The 16,864-nt window shown below is 44.8% G+C and overlaps 2 protein-coding genes across 9 annotated transcripts in view; one reads left to right on the top strand and one right to left on the bottom strand.

The window, feature by feature from the left end:
• CDK19 (cyclin dependent kinase 19) overlaps positions 1–2,529 on the bottom strand; it is a 170,319-nt gene extending 167,790 nt beyond the window's left edge. For 2 of the 8 annotated variants that reach the window (XM_086317312.1, XM_086317314.1), the window contains exon 1: positions 1,788–2,372. In XM_086317312.1, the coding sequence (XP_086173438.1) occupies positions 1,788–1,915 (128 nt within the window). In that variant the 5' untranslated portion in view covers positions 1,916–2,372. Of the gene's footprint in view, positions 1–1,787; positions 2,373–2,417 lie in introns of those variants that run through there. The other 6 variants (XM_086317317.1, XM_086317320.1, XM_086317316.1 and 3 more) reach the window with 6 other exon arrangements.
• AMD1 (adenosylmethionine decarboxylase 1) overlaps positions 2,421–16,864 on the top strand; it is a 55,252-nt gene continuing 40,808 nt past the window's right edge. The window contains exon 1 of the mRNA XM_086317324.1: positions 2,421–2,525. The gene's annotated coding sequence lies outside the window, so the exon portion shown is untranslated. The remainder of the gene's footprint in view (positions 2,526–16,864) is intronic.

Below are 16,864 nucleotides of genomic sequence, written 5' to 3'. Positions count from 1 at the left end.
TTAAAAATTCCAGTTCAAATATATTAGAAGTTAGCATGAGGAATATGAAAAACACCACCTCTGATTTGTCTTGTAACACTATCGTCCAAACAGAAAAGCTAGATGTTCTTTCCCCAAATATATCTGCTAAGACTCCCACAGGAACACCAGTATAACAAGCAGCATAAATATTCCAAAAAACAAAATACAATTATAGTATTTCGCACTCCAAGATATTAATTCAAGGACACCTGGCAATTAACTAAAGGAATTATGAGAAAAGTTTACAAACAACTAAATACTCTGGGGCCCATTCAGCTATAACAAGAGAAAAAAGTTATTTGCAATAATAACAATCCTTTACGCTTGCAAAGTACCTTGTAGTTTTCACCATCCTTCATGATAAAAGTTTATAAAGCTGTGCTTGCTCCTTCCCCGTATGAAATCAGCAAGTAAGCAAGCGCGCACACACACACCCACATACTACTACTACTTTGATCCTTGAGTCCATCGATCAGCCATGTCAATTACAAAAGCGTGCGCAGAACGATAAGTAGGACTTCAGATCTTTCCATCTTCGTTATGGCTGATAATCAGTTCATTCAGAAATGTTTCGCTACGATCCTAAAAACTCTCTTCCACATAGTTTGACCGTCTTTAAAGTTTAAGCGGGATAGGCAGATGTTCCTGGGCTCCCTAACTCTGGGGAAGGGGAATTCCTGCCAGGATGGGCTCTCAGGTGATGACTGACTTAACCCACGCTTCTCAGGCAGGGAACTGGTTCCACCTGTCCTGGAGTACGAGCCTCGTGCCCTCCAGGACTAAGGACAGGCGTTTTTCAATACAACGTCCAGCTCTTCTCCTAAGAGAACAATCAGTAAGAGCTTACTAAGGGGTCCCTAAAATTATCTCAGGCCACGAAAACAAAGATTCAGGCCCAGCACTGTGTCACTCGAATTCCGTTCTGGATAATCTAGGTGCCCGATAAACCTCAGCACGCAGTCTTCTGGCAGAGGATGCAGTGGAGTACGTAAGAATACCCAAGGTGCGGCGAAATGAGGTACAAGAACCAACTCGGAAGTTCTGCCAGTAAAACGCGGTTCCTCTCTCAGAAGGTCCTACATTCGAGGGGAAGGCGCGGAACTGGAAATTGAGAATCGGAGAAAGAGAACTCGCAGCCTGGCGAAGCGGCGTGAAGAAGTGGCCGCCAGGCACACGACAGGGACAGAAGGGACCGCGCCGAGGGACCAGCGGGCTGGCTAGCCCCCAGGGCCAAGGTGCCCAACGGCTCACACTGATGAGGCTGGCGAGGACCCAGGCGCTCTGGGCGGCCCGACAGACTCCTCCGCGAGGTTTCAAACCGCCGCCCCCGGGAGGCGCTCAGCCGATTGGAAGTTCCACCACGACCGTCACCAGCAGCCCAGGGCCGGAGCGGCAACTCCTCGGCGGAGCTCTCCCAGCCCTCAGCGTCTCCCCTGGAGACCAGACATCCCCCCCGCCCCAAACTCCACCTCCAACCGAGGTCCCAACTCGACTCCCGCCGCCAGCTCCTGGCACGCGGAGAGCGCCCTTCGGGACCAGACCTACGCCCCCCAACCACGCTGCGCCGCGGGAGTTCGACGGGCGCGACGCTGGGGTCTGGCAGAACCCGCGTTCCTGAGAGTCTGCCCCGGGACGCAGCCCCGAGACCACCTCCGCCTCGCCCCCAGCCCGGGCACGGCCCGACTGGGCTTCGACCCACCCATCCCGCGAGGTCGCGGGCTGGGCGAGGACCCGAGCAAGCCTTCTCCCCCCGCCCCTGCTCTTACCCATCTTTTCGCCTCGCCTTGTAGACGTGCCCGTAGGTGCCGCGTCCCACTTTGCACCCTTCGTACTCAAACAAATCCTCCACCCGCTCCCGCTCCGCCGCCAGCTTCGCCTTGAAATCATAATCCATTGTCTGCTTTCCCCATAGAGGCACCGGGACGCGGGGGCCGCCGCCGCTCAGTCCCTCCTCCTCCTCCTCCTCCCCCCGCGACCGCCGCTCCACTTCTCCAACAGCCACCTCTCGGGCGCGCGCGCGCGCGCGCCGCCCGCCGCCCTGCGATTTGCCTTCAGCAAGGGACTTCTCGGCGGCCGCTGCAGCCACCTCCTCCACCTCCTCCTCCTCCGCGGCGGCGGCGGCGGCGGCGGCAGCTCCCGCAGGCACCCCCAGTCCCGCCTCCCCCCTTCATTTCCTTGTTTTGGAACCTGGTGGGCCGCGCCGCGGCTTCCTCGAGCTCATTAACGAATCAGCCCGCCCGCCCCGCAGTCACGGAGACTCCCGGGAAATGTAGTTCCTTTTGCCTCCGAGATAATTGAGTTTTGCGGCCGAAAGAAATACAACTCCCATGCTGACATGGGTCGCTATAGCCCCGCCTCCAGGAGGCATGTACGCCTGCGCACGAAGGTCGCCCCACCTCAGGTAGCGCTGGACTGCCAGTTCCTGAGAAGGTAGAAAGCGCAAAGTTGAAGTGTGGTTTCTGCGAATCTGTGGGAGCTGGTGGAAAGAAGGCCCTTGTTCTGATGTAAGGAAAGTATTCTATTAAAACTGTCCCCGGGCGAGAAGGAGAGTGGAAAGTATTTAACAAGCGCCTTGCCCAGGAGTTTGCTCCAGAGGTTTGCTAGGCAAGGACTGGGGTTAGGGTAGTTGTACTGAAGATTGTTGTTTGTTTTTTATGGCCATTGGACCGCCTCTTGCCCCGCCCCATCCGACTGCTCATTGGCGAAGAAGAGAGAATGACGTTCTCGTTGATACGTGGGTATCCCCTGGCTTTGGCTTCTTTCCGGCTCTTGATTGGTAATTGGATGTGCTCGGTTCTTCCTGATAGGTTAATCTTTTTTCTTTGCTATGCAAAAACCGTATTTCAAAAGCTGAACATTCAGCGGTTTCCTCCTAGTCATCAGCTAGAGAACTTTCGCGCCCCAGCAGCAAGTCTTCGTTTTCTTAGCATTCTAATCATGGTCTCTTCATAGCATATGTACCAAGGTTTTGGCCATCTGTCTAAGGACAATAAAAGTATCTGCGGGATGAAGCGTTTGAAAACAATCATTTGGATTGGACTGTTGAGGGGTTTTTGGTTTTGTGTGATTTTTGCATAATAGTGACGTTTTCCTAGAATGTTCAAGAAAGTCTCGTGCATAAAATGTATCAGATGCTTGTGATACAATCTTAAACCTGGTTAGTGCTAGAATAGGACTTACATAGAGGAGAAGGCAATGGCACCCCACTCCAGTACTCTTGCCTGGAAAATCCCATGGACTGAGGGGCCTGGTACTGAGCGACTTCACTTTCACTTTTCACTTTCATGCATTGGAGAAGGAATGGCAACCCACTCCAGTATTCTTGCCTAGAGAATCCCAGGGATGGGGGAGCCTGGTGTGCTGCCGTCTATGGGGTCACACAGGGTCGGACACGACTGAAGCGACTTAGCAGCAGCAGCAGCAGAGGAGGAAATAGCCAATTCCACCTGAAGTGGCAAGGAAAGTTAATAGTGACCTGCCTGCTAGGTTTTGGAGGAAACCTGGAAACCTGGAGGGAGGAGGAAAGAGGACCGTTTATTTATTACAAAGTTTCCTGGGAAACTTCCTCAGATCTTGATGTAAATCATGAAGTATCTGAGTTTCTGTTGTTTCCCGGCATAAGTGCTGGAGATACCAGATTGAAAACTGGTCTTTTTCATTAGGGATTAAAACGTATTGAAGTAATAAACATGCAAGCAAATTAAAAACAAACTGTGTGGCTACAAAGAGCAATAGAATAGGAGGACTTCCGGAGGGGTTAGGGTAGGCGTCATGAAGGAGGTAGCTTTTTCGCCAAAATTTGAAGAATCTTATGTGGAGAACAAGTGGAGAAGTAAAGAACAGAGAATTTTTTCTCGCAAAATGGCATGTGCATGTATCATGAGAGAACCTAATATATTCAATGCAACTAGCTTGAACATTACAGATTAATTAAGGCAGGAAAAGGGGTTGGTTAAGAAATGACTGGAGAGATAAACAAAAGTTCAGATTATGAAGAGTTATATATAGTAAGTGGACGCTTTAGATTTCCTCATTCTATAGGCAGTCGAAAGCCATTGAAGACTCTTAAGCCAAGTTGGGTTGACTCAGGCCATCACTGAGCATGCATCCTAGACCAATTTGTCAGTCTCCCCCATCCAGCTTTCTTCCTTTTCCTTCCAGAAGTATTGATCTCATCAACATTCTGTAATTAACTGATCTCATGTTAATCTCCATCTCAACGTGTATTTCCCCAAGAGCCCAATTTGTGGAATTCCCTATGTGTGCAAGATGATATACCTTAAGGTTATTCATTGAGCATTGTTTCTACTAGGAAAGGACTGCTGCTGCTAAGCTGCTAAGTCGCTTCAGTCGTGTCCAATTCTGTGCAACCGCATAGATGGCAGCCCACCAGGCTCCCCTGTCCCTGGGATTCTCCAGGCAAGAACACTGGAGTGGGTTGCCATTTCCTTCTCCAATGCATGAAAGTGAAAAATGAAAGAAGTCACTCAGTCGTGTCTGGCTCTTCGAGACCTTTGGACTGTAGCCTACCAGGCTCCTCCATCCATGGGATTTTCCAGGCAAGAGTACTGGAGTGGGTTGCCATTGCCTTCTCCAAGGAAAGGACTGGGAAACAACAAAAATGTTCATTAGAAGAAGAATGGATAAATTATAGTACATGCACCAATGGATTATTATAAGGCCCTAAAAGTATTGTAAAAGCTATGAATGTGCCTCTCTGATTTCTTCCTTGCAGGAAGGCCCCAGCTGCTAAGCTTTGAATCTACCACTGCATTTGCAGTAAGCTCACAGTGCCCAACAATTGCTCCTAGCCTATGACTGAACATAGCAGGATACTGAGACAGGTCCATTCGTGCAAGATGCCAGGTTCCTCTGAAAGTGACTCTAGCTTAAAAACTCCTCAGATTTAAGCCTATCTGAAACTTTCTTAGAACTGTGTTGCAGTCTGAGTCATTGCCTACCCAACCCTCCTTCCTTCCCGCTCTCCTTCACAAGAGCAGATCATCGGGACCTGACAGCTCCTTCAGCTCCCTCCTTTCTCACTCACATAGGCATTTCCTCCAATAAGTCTCTTACAGGTCTAATTGTATCTTGGCATCATGTGCTTTTCAGAAGACCTAAACCATGAGGCAGTTGTTTAGGTAATTAAATGGAAAGACCTCTAATATATATTTTTAAATGGAAAAAAAGCAAGAATTAGAAGATTGTCCCTAATATGATAACATTTTTAAACAAAGAAAAAAATATATATATACTTGCTTATATAGGCATGACTTATCTCTAAAAGGACCACAAGAAACTGATCAGGGGAGAAAAACTGCTTGAGAATCAGAGACAGGAGGGAGAATTTGTACTGCATACCTTTTGGAATTTTGATTCATGTAATGTTTTTCCAAAAGGTAAATAAAATTTAAATGAAAAATTTAGGAACTTGGCTAAAAAAGGTAAGAGAAAGCTAGGATTGTAGCTACCATAGTCAAGAAAAGTTCAGAGTTTTGTTTTGTTATTAGTTTGTTTTTAATAAGAGGAAGGAACTTCTCATATATTGAAGGAGACGAGCTAGTGGAGGAAAAAAAGGTGAAACCAATACACTTACAGCCATCCTGTTTTTCACTTTCAGTATAATATTCAATTAATTACAGGTGATATTCAACACTATTAAAATAGGGTTTGCATTCAATGATTTCACCCAACTGTAGCCTAATGTGAATATTCTGAGCACATTTAAGGTAGGCCAGGCTGAGCTCTAATGTTCAGTGGGATAGGTGTATTAAATTCATTTTATTTTCAATTTAACGATGGGTTTTTATGGGACATAATCCCATCGTAAACTGAGGAAGATCTGTACTTTTCATTTCTATATGATGTGGGAAGCACGATCAAGTGCAGAGGACAAAAGAATCAGTGGGAGTAAGGGCAGGTGGCTTGAGGAAAAAAATGACAATCTTTGGCAAGTAAGTAGAGTGAGAATGAGAGCTACTGTTTACTGAATCCTAGGTATTTTATATCGGAGAAGGCAATGGCACCCCACTCCAGTACTCTTGCCTGAAAAATCCCATGGACAGAGCAGCCTGGTAGGCTGCAGTCCTTGGGGTCGCTAAGAGTCAGACACGACTGAGCGACTTCACTTTCACTTTTCACTTTCATGCATTGGAGAAGGAAATGGCAACCCACTCCAGTGTTCTTGCCTGGAGAATCCCAGGGACGGGGGAGCCTGGTGGGCTGCCGTCTATGGGGTTGCACAGAGTTGGACACGACTAAAGCAACTTAGCAGCAGCAGCAGCAGCAGGCATTTTATATAAGCTAGCTAATGTAATCCTTAACGAGTACTCTGTGAGGAAGTTATGCATTATCTCCATTTTACAGATAACAATACTGAGGCTCCAGGAGGATAATTTGTATGGTCCGTCAGTGATACAATTTAATCCCAGGTCTCTAAGACAATAGAGGATAGACTGCACTGCCAAGTATTGTTAGTGTACATTGGGCTTTCCTGGTAGCTCAGCTGGTAAAGAATCTACCTCCAATGCAGGAGACCTGGATTCAATCCCTGGGTTGGGAAGATCCCCTGGAGAAGGAAACAGCTACCCACTCCAGTATTCTGGCCTGGAGAATTCCATGGACTGTATAGTCCATGGGGTCACAAACAGTCAGACACAACTGAGCGAAATCAAGATTAAATTATCCCGTTGAGACATTCATCCTCTTTGTCATTGACTCTACTTTTATATGTTAAAGTTACCATGTCTGTTTTCGTTTCCTTCATATTTGATTGATATCAGTCACTAGGTCCCCCTTCTCAGTGCATAGAAGAGTCACAGGGCTTATGAAAGTGAAAGTTGTTAGTCGTGTCCAACTCTTTGTAACCCCATGGACTGTAGCCCACCAGGTTCCTCTGTCCATGGGATTCTCCAGGCAGGAATACTGGAGTGGGTTGCCATTTCCTTCTCCAGAGGATCTTCCCAGCCCAGGGTTCAAATCCAGGTCTCCTGCATTGCAGGTGGATTCTTTACCATCTGAGCCACCAGGGAAGCCATCTGAGCCATAGGACTTATGAAATACACAGAATTTATAGTTGCCACTGCCACTGAGATGTTCATTTTCTCAGTATATGTAAGAGGCTTTCCTTGCCTTTGCTGTTTTCACGCAACCAGCAGCAGTTCTCTAGTCAGTCAAGTTTCAGAGTATTAGCTGCTATGTAAATACCTGTTACTCTTCTGAAAGGCATATTTAGTTTACTTAAACATTGATTTTAAAGTCTGGGAATAAAGCTTCAAGTTTAAAGGCTAGTGGGGAAACAGATTCTAGACTCTTGAGTACAAAGTCAGTGCCAGGGAAGCTGAAGAAGAGGAATTGGAGGCTATGGGATTAGGAATCAGACCTCTCTACCTACTGGAATGAGGATGCAGGCCAGATCAAGAGAGGGATGCCCATCTGGTGCTGATCCAGTGGAGGAAGAGGTTCATGCCTATGTCAGTTTCCTGGCACTCTTCTAACAAATTACGGTAAACTGAGTGGCTTAAAAAGAAAAGAATTTATTCTCTTGTAACTCTAGAGGCCAGAAGTCTAAAATCAAGGTGTATATAAGGTTGGTACCTTTCAGAGACCCAGAGGGAAAATCTGCTCCATGCCTCTTGTCTTCATTTCTGGTGGTTGGCAGTAATCCTTGACAATCCTTGGCTTGTGGCAGGATAACTCCAATCTCTGCCTCTTTCTTATCATGCTCTTCATTCATTTGTGTCTGTGTCCAGATTCCCCTCTTAAAAGGACATCAGTCATTGGATTATGGCCTAAACCTTAATACAGTATGACTGCATCATAACTTGGATACATCTATAAAGACCTTATTTCCAAAATAAGATCACACTCAGCTTCCAGGTGGCCATGAAGTTTGGAGGAGACACTATTTAACCCAGGACACAGCCTGAGTTTTGACCCTGTCTTTGTCTGTCTCTCCATCTGTCCGACTCTTGCAACCCCATAGACTGTAGCCTGCCAGGCTTCGCTGTTCATGGGATTCTCCAGGCAAGAATATTGGAGTGGGTTGCCATTTCCTTCTCCAGGGGATCTTCCCAACACAGGAATCGAACCCGGGTCTCCTGCATTGCAGGCAAACTCTTTACTGATTGAGCTACGAGGGAAACCCCCATCCTGAAAAGGAGAAGAAAATGGTCCTTGACTACATCGCAATCAGTGGGCGTGGGAGGGACTTTTTGGTATCCCCAGACTGCTGCTGCTGCTGCTAAGTCGCTTCAGTTGTGTCCGACTCATAGCAACCCCATGGACTGCAGCCTACCAGGCTCCTCCGTCCATGGGATTTTCCAGGCAAGAGTACTGGAATGGGGTGCCATTGCCTTCTCCCATCCCCAGACTAGGGCTTTTAATTTACATTTTTTCTTTTCATAAAGGGGAATCTAACTACAAGAATGTTACTAAAACACTCCCTCTTTATCTTTTAGCTGAATCTCTCTATTCTAATAACTAAAACATCATGGTGAATAAATTTGATCCTTAAAGATTAGAATTTTCTCCAGACAGATTACAAAATCTTTTTCATTGTCTTTGTTTTGGTAGTTCATGTACAGAAAAATATCAGGTGTCCTCAAATATATGATAACTACAATATGCTACAAAAAAATTTAAAAATAGGTTAATCAGTCTCACCGTGGATGCTTAATTCATTTTGATTGCTGAGGGGACTTTTTTATTCAGAAAATTAAAAATTAAAAAAAAAGAATTAAAAATGAATTCCAAGTAGGAAGGAATACATGAAAGACTACATTGGAACCTTATTCGTTTCTTTGGCTTACTGTGTTTTCAGGAAAACATACAAAAAAAGAAAAAGTCCACAAATATGACTTTGCCAGTCATTCTTTAAACTTCTTAGCCCCTCTATAGTATTAATTATTCCCTGACACCAGAAAGGAGCCTGCCCTAAGTTTCCAACAAACAAACAAAAAAATAAATGATAACCACCCAGAAATTAGTAAGGCCTAATCACATGCCAGTAAGGACTTTGAAAAGTTTTATCTAAACATTACAAATTTAGTTCATTTGACATAGGTAGAGAACTTCAATGAAAGAAAAAAGTGATGGTTTCAACAGTTTGTTCAAGTCAAAATGTGGGTATGCCCGACTTACAATGGATTAGTCATGAGGAGAACTGAGCTGCAGATCTTGTGTATCAGGTTCTGTGAATATGTGATGGGAATAGTAAGCAAAGTCATGACTTTTTTTTAATACTTATGCCCTTAGTCATGACCAGATTCTAAGCTATGTGAAAGTCAAATTTGAATATGAATAAAATTTCTCTTAACACAGTCTTATCTAAGTCAGGGAAATTTGTTGAAGAGATTCACTGAGTTGTTTCCTCATGGTTTAAGGCTTAGCTCAGGATCATCTCTTTCAAGAAGACTTCTCCTACCTTGAGACAAGTTTGGGTGCCCCTCATTCATAATGTGGAGAAGGACATGGCAACCCACTCCAGTACTCTTGCCTGGAGAATCCCATGGACGGAGGGGCCTGGTAGGCTATAGTCCATGGGGTCATGAAGAGTCAGACCTGACTGAGCGACTTCACTTTCACTTTTCACTTTCATTCATTGGAGAAGGAAATGGCAACCCCCTTCAGTATTCTTGCCTAGAGAATCCCAGGGACAGAGGAGCCTGGTGGGAGTCTATGGGGTTGCACAGAGTCGGACATGACTGAAGCGACTTAGCAGCAGCAGCAGCATTCATAATGATGACATCCTGTGAGACCTCTCTACACTTTGCTTATCTTATGTGTATCACGTTTACGTGTCTTTCTTCCCAAATGGGCTATGAGTTTCTCAATGAACCAGGATTAGACTGGTTGCTTTCCACATTCTTACATTTGATATTTTTTAGTTTTGGTCTAGGTATACAATTCCAAGTTAAAAATTAATTTTCCTCAGAACCATGAAGGTATTACCTATTGTCTAACATTCAGTGGTTCAGATGTGTTTTAAGACTGTTTTACCTAACCTTTTTTAAGTGTCCTGTTTTTTCCATAGAAATGTCTAGCATGTGATCTGTAATCTCTCTTGGGTTATTTTTTGGCTGCACTGGGTCTTAACTGTGGCACACGGGGTTGCAGCACATCTTTGCTGAAGCATGTGAACTCACATTTGTGACCCGTGAGATCTTGTTGCCTGACCAGAGGTCAAACTCTGGCCCCTTGCATGGCAGAGTCTTAGCCACTGGACTAGCAGGGAAGTCCCTGTTCTGTAATCTTGAAGATACGATCTTTTATGAGGGTATTTTCCATTCATTTTTCTCTCTTAATCTCTCTGGTATTTTCCTTCCTCTTCTCCAGTGCTATCATGTCACTTCCCCGTTTTTTCCACCCTTTGACTTTAGACTCTCATTGCCTTGCAGACTGATTCTTTTTTGTTTTGTTTTGTTTTAACTTTATTTAATTTTGGCTGTGCTGGGTGCACGTTGCGGAGTGGGCTTTACTCTAGTTGCAGTGTGCCGGGTTCTCATTGTTGCGGCTTCTCTTGCTGTGGAGTGCAGGCTTTAGGATGCAGGGACTTCAGTAGTTGTAGAGCACAGGCTTAGTTGCCCCAGGGCATGTGGGATCTTCCAGGACCAGGGATCGAACCTGTGTCTTCTGCATTGGCAGATAGATTCTTTACCACTGAGCCACCAGGGAAGTCTCCTGCAGATTGACTCTTAATGCCTCTTATCAGTTGTCTCTTTATCTTCCTCTGCAGAGCTACTACTTATGTTAGGAGGCTTAGCATTTCCCTCCTCTCAGAATAGAGCACTTCTGTTTTTGGCTAAATGTCTGATGCCCTTGATTTGACAATTTTGCCTGTAGGAAGAAAGGCGCTAATAAGAGAGGGTCAGCAGACCTATATGCAATTCTCCAACTAACATCCCGGTTCTTAAGTCTGTTGGTGCACTCCCTTGTATGCCAATTCCAGCAGCCCCAGAACTTCTCAGAGGTTTATGGCAGACCACCTGCATCTCTCTAGCCTTTTAGATGAAGATTCCAGCTTCCTCTATTATATCTGTCAGAATAGTCTTTTAGAAATATTTTGGGACTTCCCTGGCAGTCCAGTGGTTAGGACTCCTCGCTGCCACTGCAGGGAGCATGGGGTCAATCGCTGGTAGAGGAACTAAAATCCTGAATGCCTTGAGGCATGACAAAAAAAGCAGTGGCTGCACTTCCAGGTAAGATGGTAGGTGTTGTGAGAGGGCATCAGAGGGCAGACACACTGAAACCATAATCACAGAAAACTAGTTAATCTGATCACACAGACCACAGCCTTGTCTAACTCAATGAAACTAAGCCATGCCATGTGGGGCCACCCAAGATGGGCGGGTCATGGTGGAGAGGTCTGACAGAATGTGGTCCACTGGGGAAGGGAATGGCAAACCACTTCATTATTTTTGGCTTGAGAACCCCATGAACAGTATGAAAAGGCAAAATGATAGGATACTGAAAGAGGAACTCCCCAGGTCAGTAGGTGCCCAATATGCTACTAGAGATCAGTGGAGAAATAACACCAGAAAGAATGAAGGGATGGAGCCAAAGCAAAAACAATACTCAGTTGTGGATGTGACTGGTGATGGAAGCAAGGTCCAATGCTGTAAAGAGCAATATTGCATAGGAACCTGGAATGTCAGGTCCATGAATCAAGGCAAATTGGAAGTGGTCAAACTGGAGATGGCAAGAGTGAACGTCGACATTCTAGGAATCAGCGAACTAAAATGGACTGGAATGGATGAATTTAACTCAGATGACCTATATATCTACTACTGTGGGCAGGAATCCCTTAGAAGAAATGGAGTAGCCATCATGGTCAACAAGAGTCCGAAATGCAGTACTTAGATGCAATCTCAAAAATGACAGAATGATCTCTGTTCGTTTCCAAGGCAAACCATTCAATATCACGGTGATCCAAGCCTATGCCCCAACCAGTAACACTCAAGAAGCTGAAGTTGAACAGTTCTATGAAGACCTACAAGACCTTTTAGAACTAACACCCAAAAAAGATGTCCTTTTCATTATAGGGGACTGGAATGCAAAAGTAGGAAGTCAAGAAACACCTGGGGTAACAGGCAAATTTGGCATTGGAATACGGAATGAAGCAGGGCAAAGGCTAATAGAGTTTTGCCAAGAGAACGCATGGGTCAGAGCAAACACCCTTTTCCAACAACACGAGAGAAGACTCTACACATGGACATCACCAGATGGTCAACACTGAAATCAGATTGATATTCTTTGCAGCCAAACATGAAGAAGCTCTATACAGTCAGCAAAAACAAGACCAGGAGCTGACTGTGGCTCAGATCATGAACTCCTTATTGCCAAATTCAGACTTAAATTGAAGAAAGTAAGGAAAACCACTAGAACTAATTTGATTTAGGAATCCCTTATGATTATAGGCTTAGAGTTGGGTTAGGTCAGTTTTCATTCCAATCCCAAAGAAAGGCAATGCCAAAGAATGCTCAAACTACTGCACAATTGCACTCATCTCACACGCTAGTAAGATCAGATCAGATCAGTTGCTCAGTTGTGTCCGACTCTTTGCGACCCCATGAATCGCAGGACGCCAGGCCTCCCTGTCCATCACCAACTCCCGGAGTTCACTCAGACTCACGTCCATCGAGTCAGTGATGCCATCCAGCCATCTCATCCTCTGTCGTCCCCTTCTCCTCTTGCCCCCAATCCCTCCCAGCATCAGAGTCTTTTCCAATGAGTCAACTCTTCGCATGAGGTGGCCAAAGTACTGGAGTTTCAGCTTTAGCATCATTCCTTCCAAAGAAATCCCAGGGCTGATCTCCTTCAGAATGGACTGGTTGGATCTCCTTGCAGTCCAAGGGACTCTCAAGAGTCTTCCCAACACCACAGTTCAAAAGCATCAATTCTTCAGTGCTCAGCCTTCTTCACAGTCCAACTCTCACATCCATACATGACCACAGGAAAAACCATAGCCTTGACTAGACGAACCTTTGTTGGCAAAGTAATGTCTCTGCTTTTGAATATGCTTTCTAGGTTGGTCATAACTTTCCTTCCAAGGAGTAAGCGTCTTTTAATTTCATGACACGCTAGTAAAGTAACGCTCAAAATTCTCCAAGCCAGGTTTCAGCAATATGTGAGCCGTGAACTTCCTGATATTCAAGCTGCTTTTAGAAAAGGCAGGGGAACCAGAGATCAAATTACCAACATCTGCTGGATCATCAAAAAAGCAAGAGAGTTCCAGAAAAGCATCTATTTCTGCTTTATTGACTATGCCAAGGCCTTTTGACTGTGTGGATCACAATAAACTGTGGAAAAATCTGAAAGAGATGGGAATACCAGACCACCTGATCTGCCTCTTGAGAAATTTGTATGCAGGTCAGGAAGCAACAGTTAGAACTGGACATGGAACAACAGACTGGTTCCAAATAGGAAAAGGAGTTCGTCAAGGCTGTATATTGTCACCCTGTTTATTTAACTTATATGCAGAGTACATCATGAGAAACACTGGACTGGAAGAAACACAAGCTGGAATCAAGATTGCCAGGAGAAATATCAATAACCTCAGATATGCAGATGACACCACCCTTATGGCAGAAAGTGAAGAGGAACTAAAAAGCCTCTTGAAAGTGAAAGAGGAGAGTGAACAAATTGGCTTAAAGCTGAACATTCAGAAAACGAAGATCATGGCATCCAGTCCCACCACTTCATGGGAAATAGATGGGGAAACAGTGGAAACAGTGTCAGACTTTATTTTTCTGGGCTCCAAAATCACTGCAGATGGTGACTGCAGCCATGAAATTCAAAGACGCTTACTCCCTGGAAGGAAAGTTATGACCAACCTAGATAGCATATTCAAAAGCAGAGACATTAGTTTGCCAACAAAGGTTCGTCTAGTCAAGGCTATGGTTTTTCCTGTGGTCATGTATGGATGTGAGAGTTGGACTGTGAAGAAGGCTGAGCACTGAAGAATTGATGCTTTTGAACTGTGGTGTTGGGAAGACTCTTGAGAGTCCCTTGGACTGCAAGGAGATCCAACCAGTCCATTCTGAAGGAGATCAGCCCTGGGATTTCTTTGGAAGGAATGATGCTAAAGCTGAAACTCCAGTACTTTGGCCACCTCATGCGAAGAGTTGACTCATTGGAAAAGACTCTGATGCTGGGAGGGATTGGGGGCAAGAGGAGAAGGGGACGACAGAAGATGAGATGGCTGGATGGCATCACTGACTCAATGGACGTGAGTCTGAGTGAACTCCGGGAGTTGGTGATGGACAGGGAGGCCTGGCATGCTGCGATTCATGGGGTCGCAAAGAGTCGGACATGACTGAGCGACTGATCTGATCTGATCTGATCTATGATGATACAGTGGAAGTGAGAAATAGATTTAAGGGACTAGATCTGATAGATAGAGTGCCTAATGAACTATGGACGGAGGTTCATAACATTGTACAGGAGACAGGGATCAAGACAGTCCCCATGGAAAAGAAATGCAAAAAAGCAAAATGGCTGTCCGGTGAGGCCTTACAAATAGCTGTGAAAAGAAGAGAAGCGAAAGGCAAAGGAGAAAAGGAAAGATATAAGCATGTGAATGCAGAGTTCCAAAGAATAGCAAGGAGAGATAAGAAAGCCTTCCTCAGAGATAAATGCAAAGAAATAGAGGAAAACAACAGAATGGAAAAGACTAGGGATCTCTTCAAGAAAATCAGAGATACCAAGAGAACATTTCACGCAAAGATGGGCTCAATAAAGGACAGAAATGATATGGACCTAACAGAAGCAGAAGATATTAAAAAGAGGTGGCAAGAATACACAGGAGAACTGTACAAAAAAGATCTGCACAACCAAGATAATCACGATGGTGTGATCACTGACCTAGAGCCAGACATCCTGAAATGTGAAGTCAAGTGGGCCTTAGAAAGCATCACTACAAACAAAGCTAGTGGAGGTGATGGAATTCCAGTTGAGCTATTCCAAATCCTGAAATATGATGCTGTGAAAGTGCTGCACTCAATATGCCAGCAAATTTGGAAAACTCAGCAGTGGCCACAGGACTGGAAAAGGTCCGTTTTCATTCCAATCCCAAAGAAAGGCAATGCCAAAGAATGCTCAAACCACCGCACAATTGCACTCAGCTCACATGCTAGTAAAGTAATGCTCAAAATTCTCCAAGCCAGGCTCCAGCAATATGTGAATTGTGAACTTCCTGATATTCAAGCTGGTTTTAGAAAAGGCAGAGGAACCAGAGATCAAATTGCCAACATCCGCTGGATCATGGAAAAAGCAAGAGAGTTCCAGAAAAGCATCTATTTCTGCTTTTTTTTTTTTTTTTAATTTCTGCTTTATTGACTATGCCAAAGCCTTTGACTGTGTGGATCACAATAAACTGTGGAAAATTCTGAAAGAGATGGGAATACCAGACCACTTGACCTGCCTCTTGAGAAACCTATATGCAGGTCAGGAAGCAACAGTTCGAACTGGACATGGAACAACAGACTGGTTCCAAATAGGAAAAGGAGTACGTCAAGGCTGTATATTGTCACCCTGCTTATTTAACTTCTATGCAGAGTACATCATGAGAAACGCTGGGCTGGAAGAAGCACAAGCTGGAATCAAGATTACTGGGAGAAATATCAATAACCTCAGATATGCAGATGACACCACCTTTATGGCAGAAAGTGAAGAGGAACTAAAAAGTCTCTTGATGAAAGTGAAAGAGGAGAGTGAACAAATTGGCTTAAAGCTCAACATTCAGAAAACGAAGATCATGGCATCTGGTCCCATCAGTTCATGGGAAATAGATGGGGAAACAGTGGAAACAGTGTCAGACTTTATTTTTTGGGGCTCCAAAATCACTGCAGATGATAATTGCAGCCATGAAATTAAAAGACGCTTACTCCTTGGAAGGAAAGTTATGACCAACCTAGATAGCATACTGAAAAGCAGAGACATTACTTTGCCAACAAAAGTCCATCTAGTCAAGGCTATGTAGTCGTGTATGGATGCGAGAGTTGGACTGTGAAGAAAGCTGAGCGCCAAAGAATTGATGCTTTTGAACTGTGGTATTGGAGAAGATTCTTGAGAGTCCCTTGGACTGCAAGGAGATCCAACCAGTCCATCCTAAAGGAGATCAGTCCTGGGTGTTCATTGGAAGGACTGATGCTAAAGCTGAAACTCCAGTACTTTGGCCACCTCATGCGAAGTGTTGACTTATTGGAAAAGACTCTGATGCTGGGAGGGATTGGGGGCAAGAGGAGAAGGGGACGACAGAGGATGAGATGGCTGGATGGCATCACCGACTCGATGGACATGAGTCTGAGTGAACTCCAGGAATTGTGATGGACAGGGAGGCCTGGCATGCTGCGATTCATGGGGTCGCAAAGAGTCGGACAGGACTGAGCGACTGAACTGGACTGAATGATAACTTGATGTGTATAGGGTAAGTATAGTAAAATGGGGAACAAACTAGTAAGGCTTGTTTTTTCACATTCTTCTCAGCATTCCTTTGTCTTCAAGAGATAAGAATGCTCCCTTCCTCTAGATATAGGGAAGGCACCTTTCACAAGAAAGTTTTTTGGCCTGATTTGGGAGTGGTGGATTGTTCACAATGACCTTCCTACTTCTGCGGTTTTCTCAAACTCCTTCAGGTGAAAATACGCTAAGTGCCATATGTTGAGGTGGTGTATCCTGAGCCTCATCTACCTTATAACTAATTACATCCTACAAAGAGCTATTCATCAAATAAGGTCACATTCTGAGGTTCTGGTAGACATGAATTTGAAGGGATACAACTCAACTACAGCCACCAATATTCCCTACAGGAGGGTATACCCATTCTGGAGCTTCTGTGAGTGTT

The sequence above is a fragment of the Bos grunniens genome, chromosome 9 (assembly GCF_055505025.1).
Source record: "Bos grunniens cultivar Pamir isolate PY7600 chromosome 9, Bosgru_T2T1.0, whole genome shotgun sequence".
NCBI classification, from domain to species: domain Eukaryota; kingdom Metazoa; phylum Chordata; class Mammalia; order Artiodactyla; family Bovidae; genus Bos; species Bos grunniens.
The sequence above is the reverse complement of the archived record's forward strand: the minus strand, read 5'-3'. Positions and strand labels throughout refer to the sequence as shown.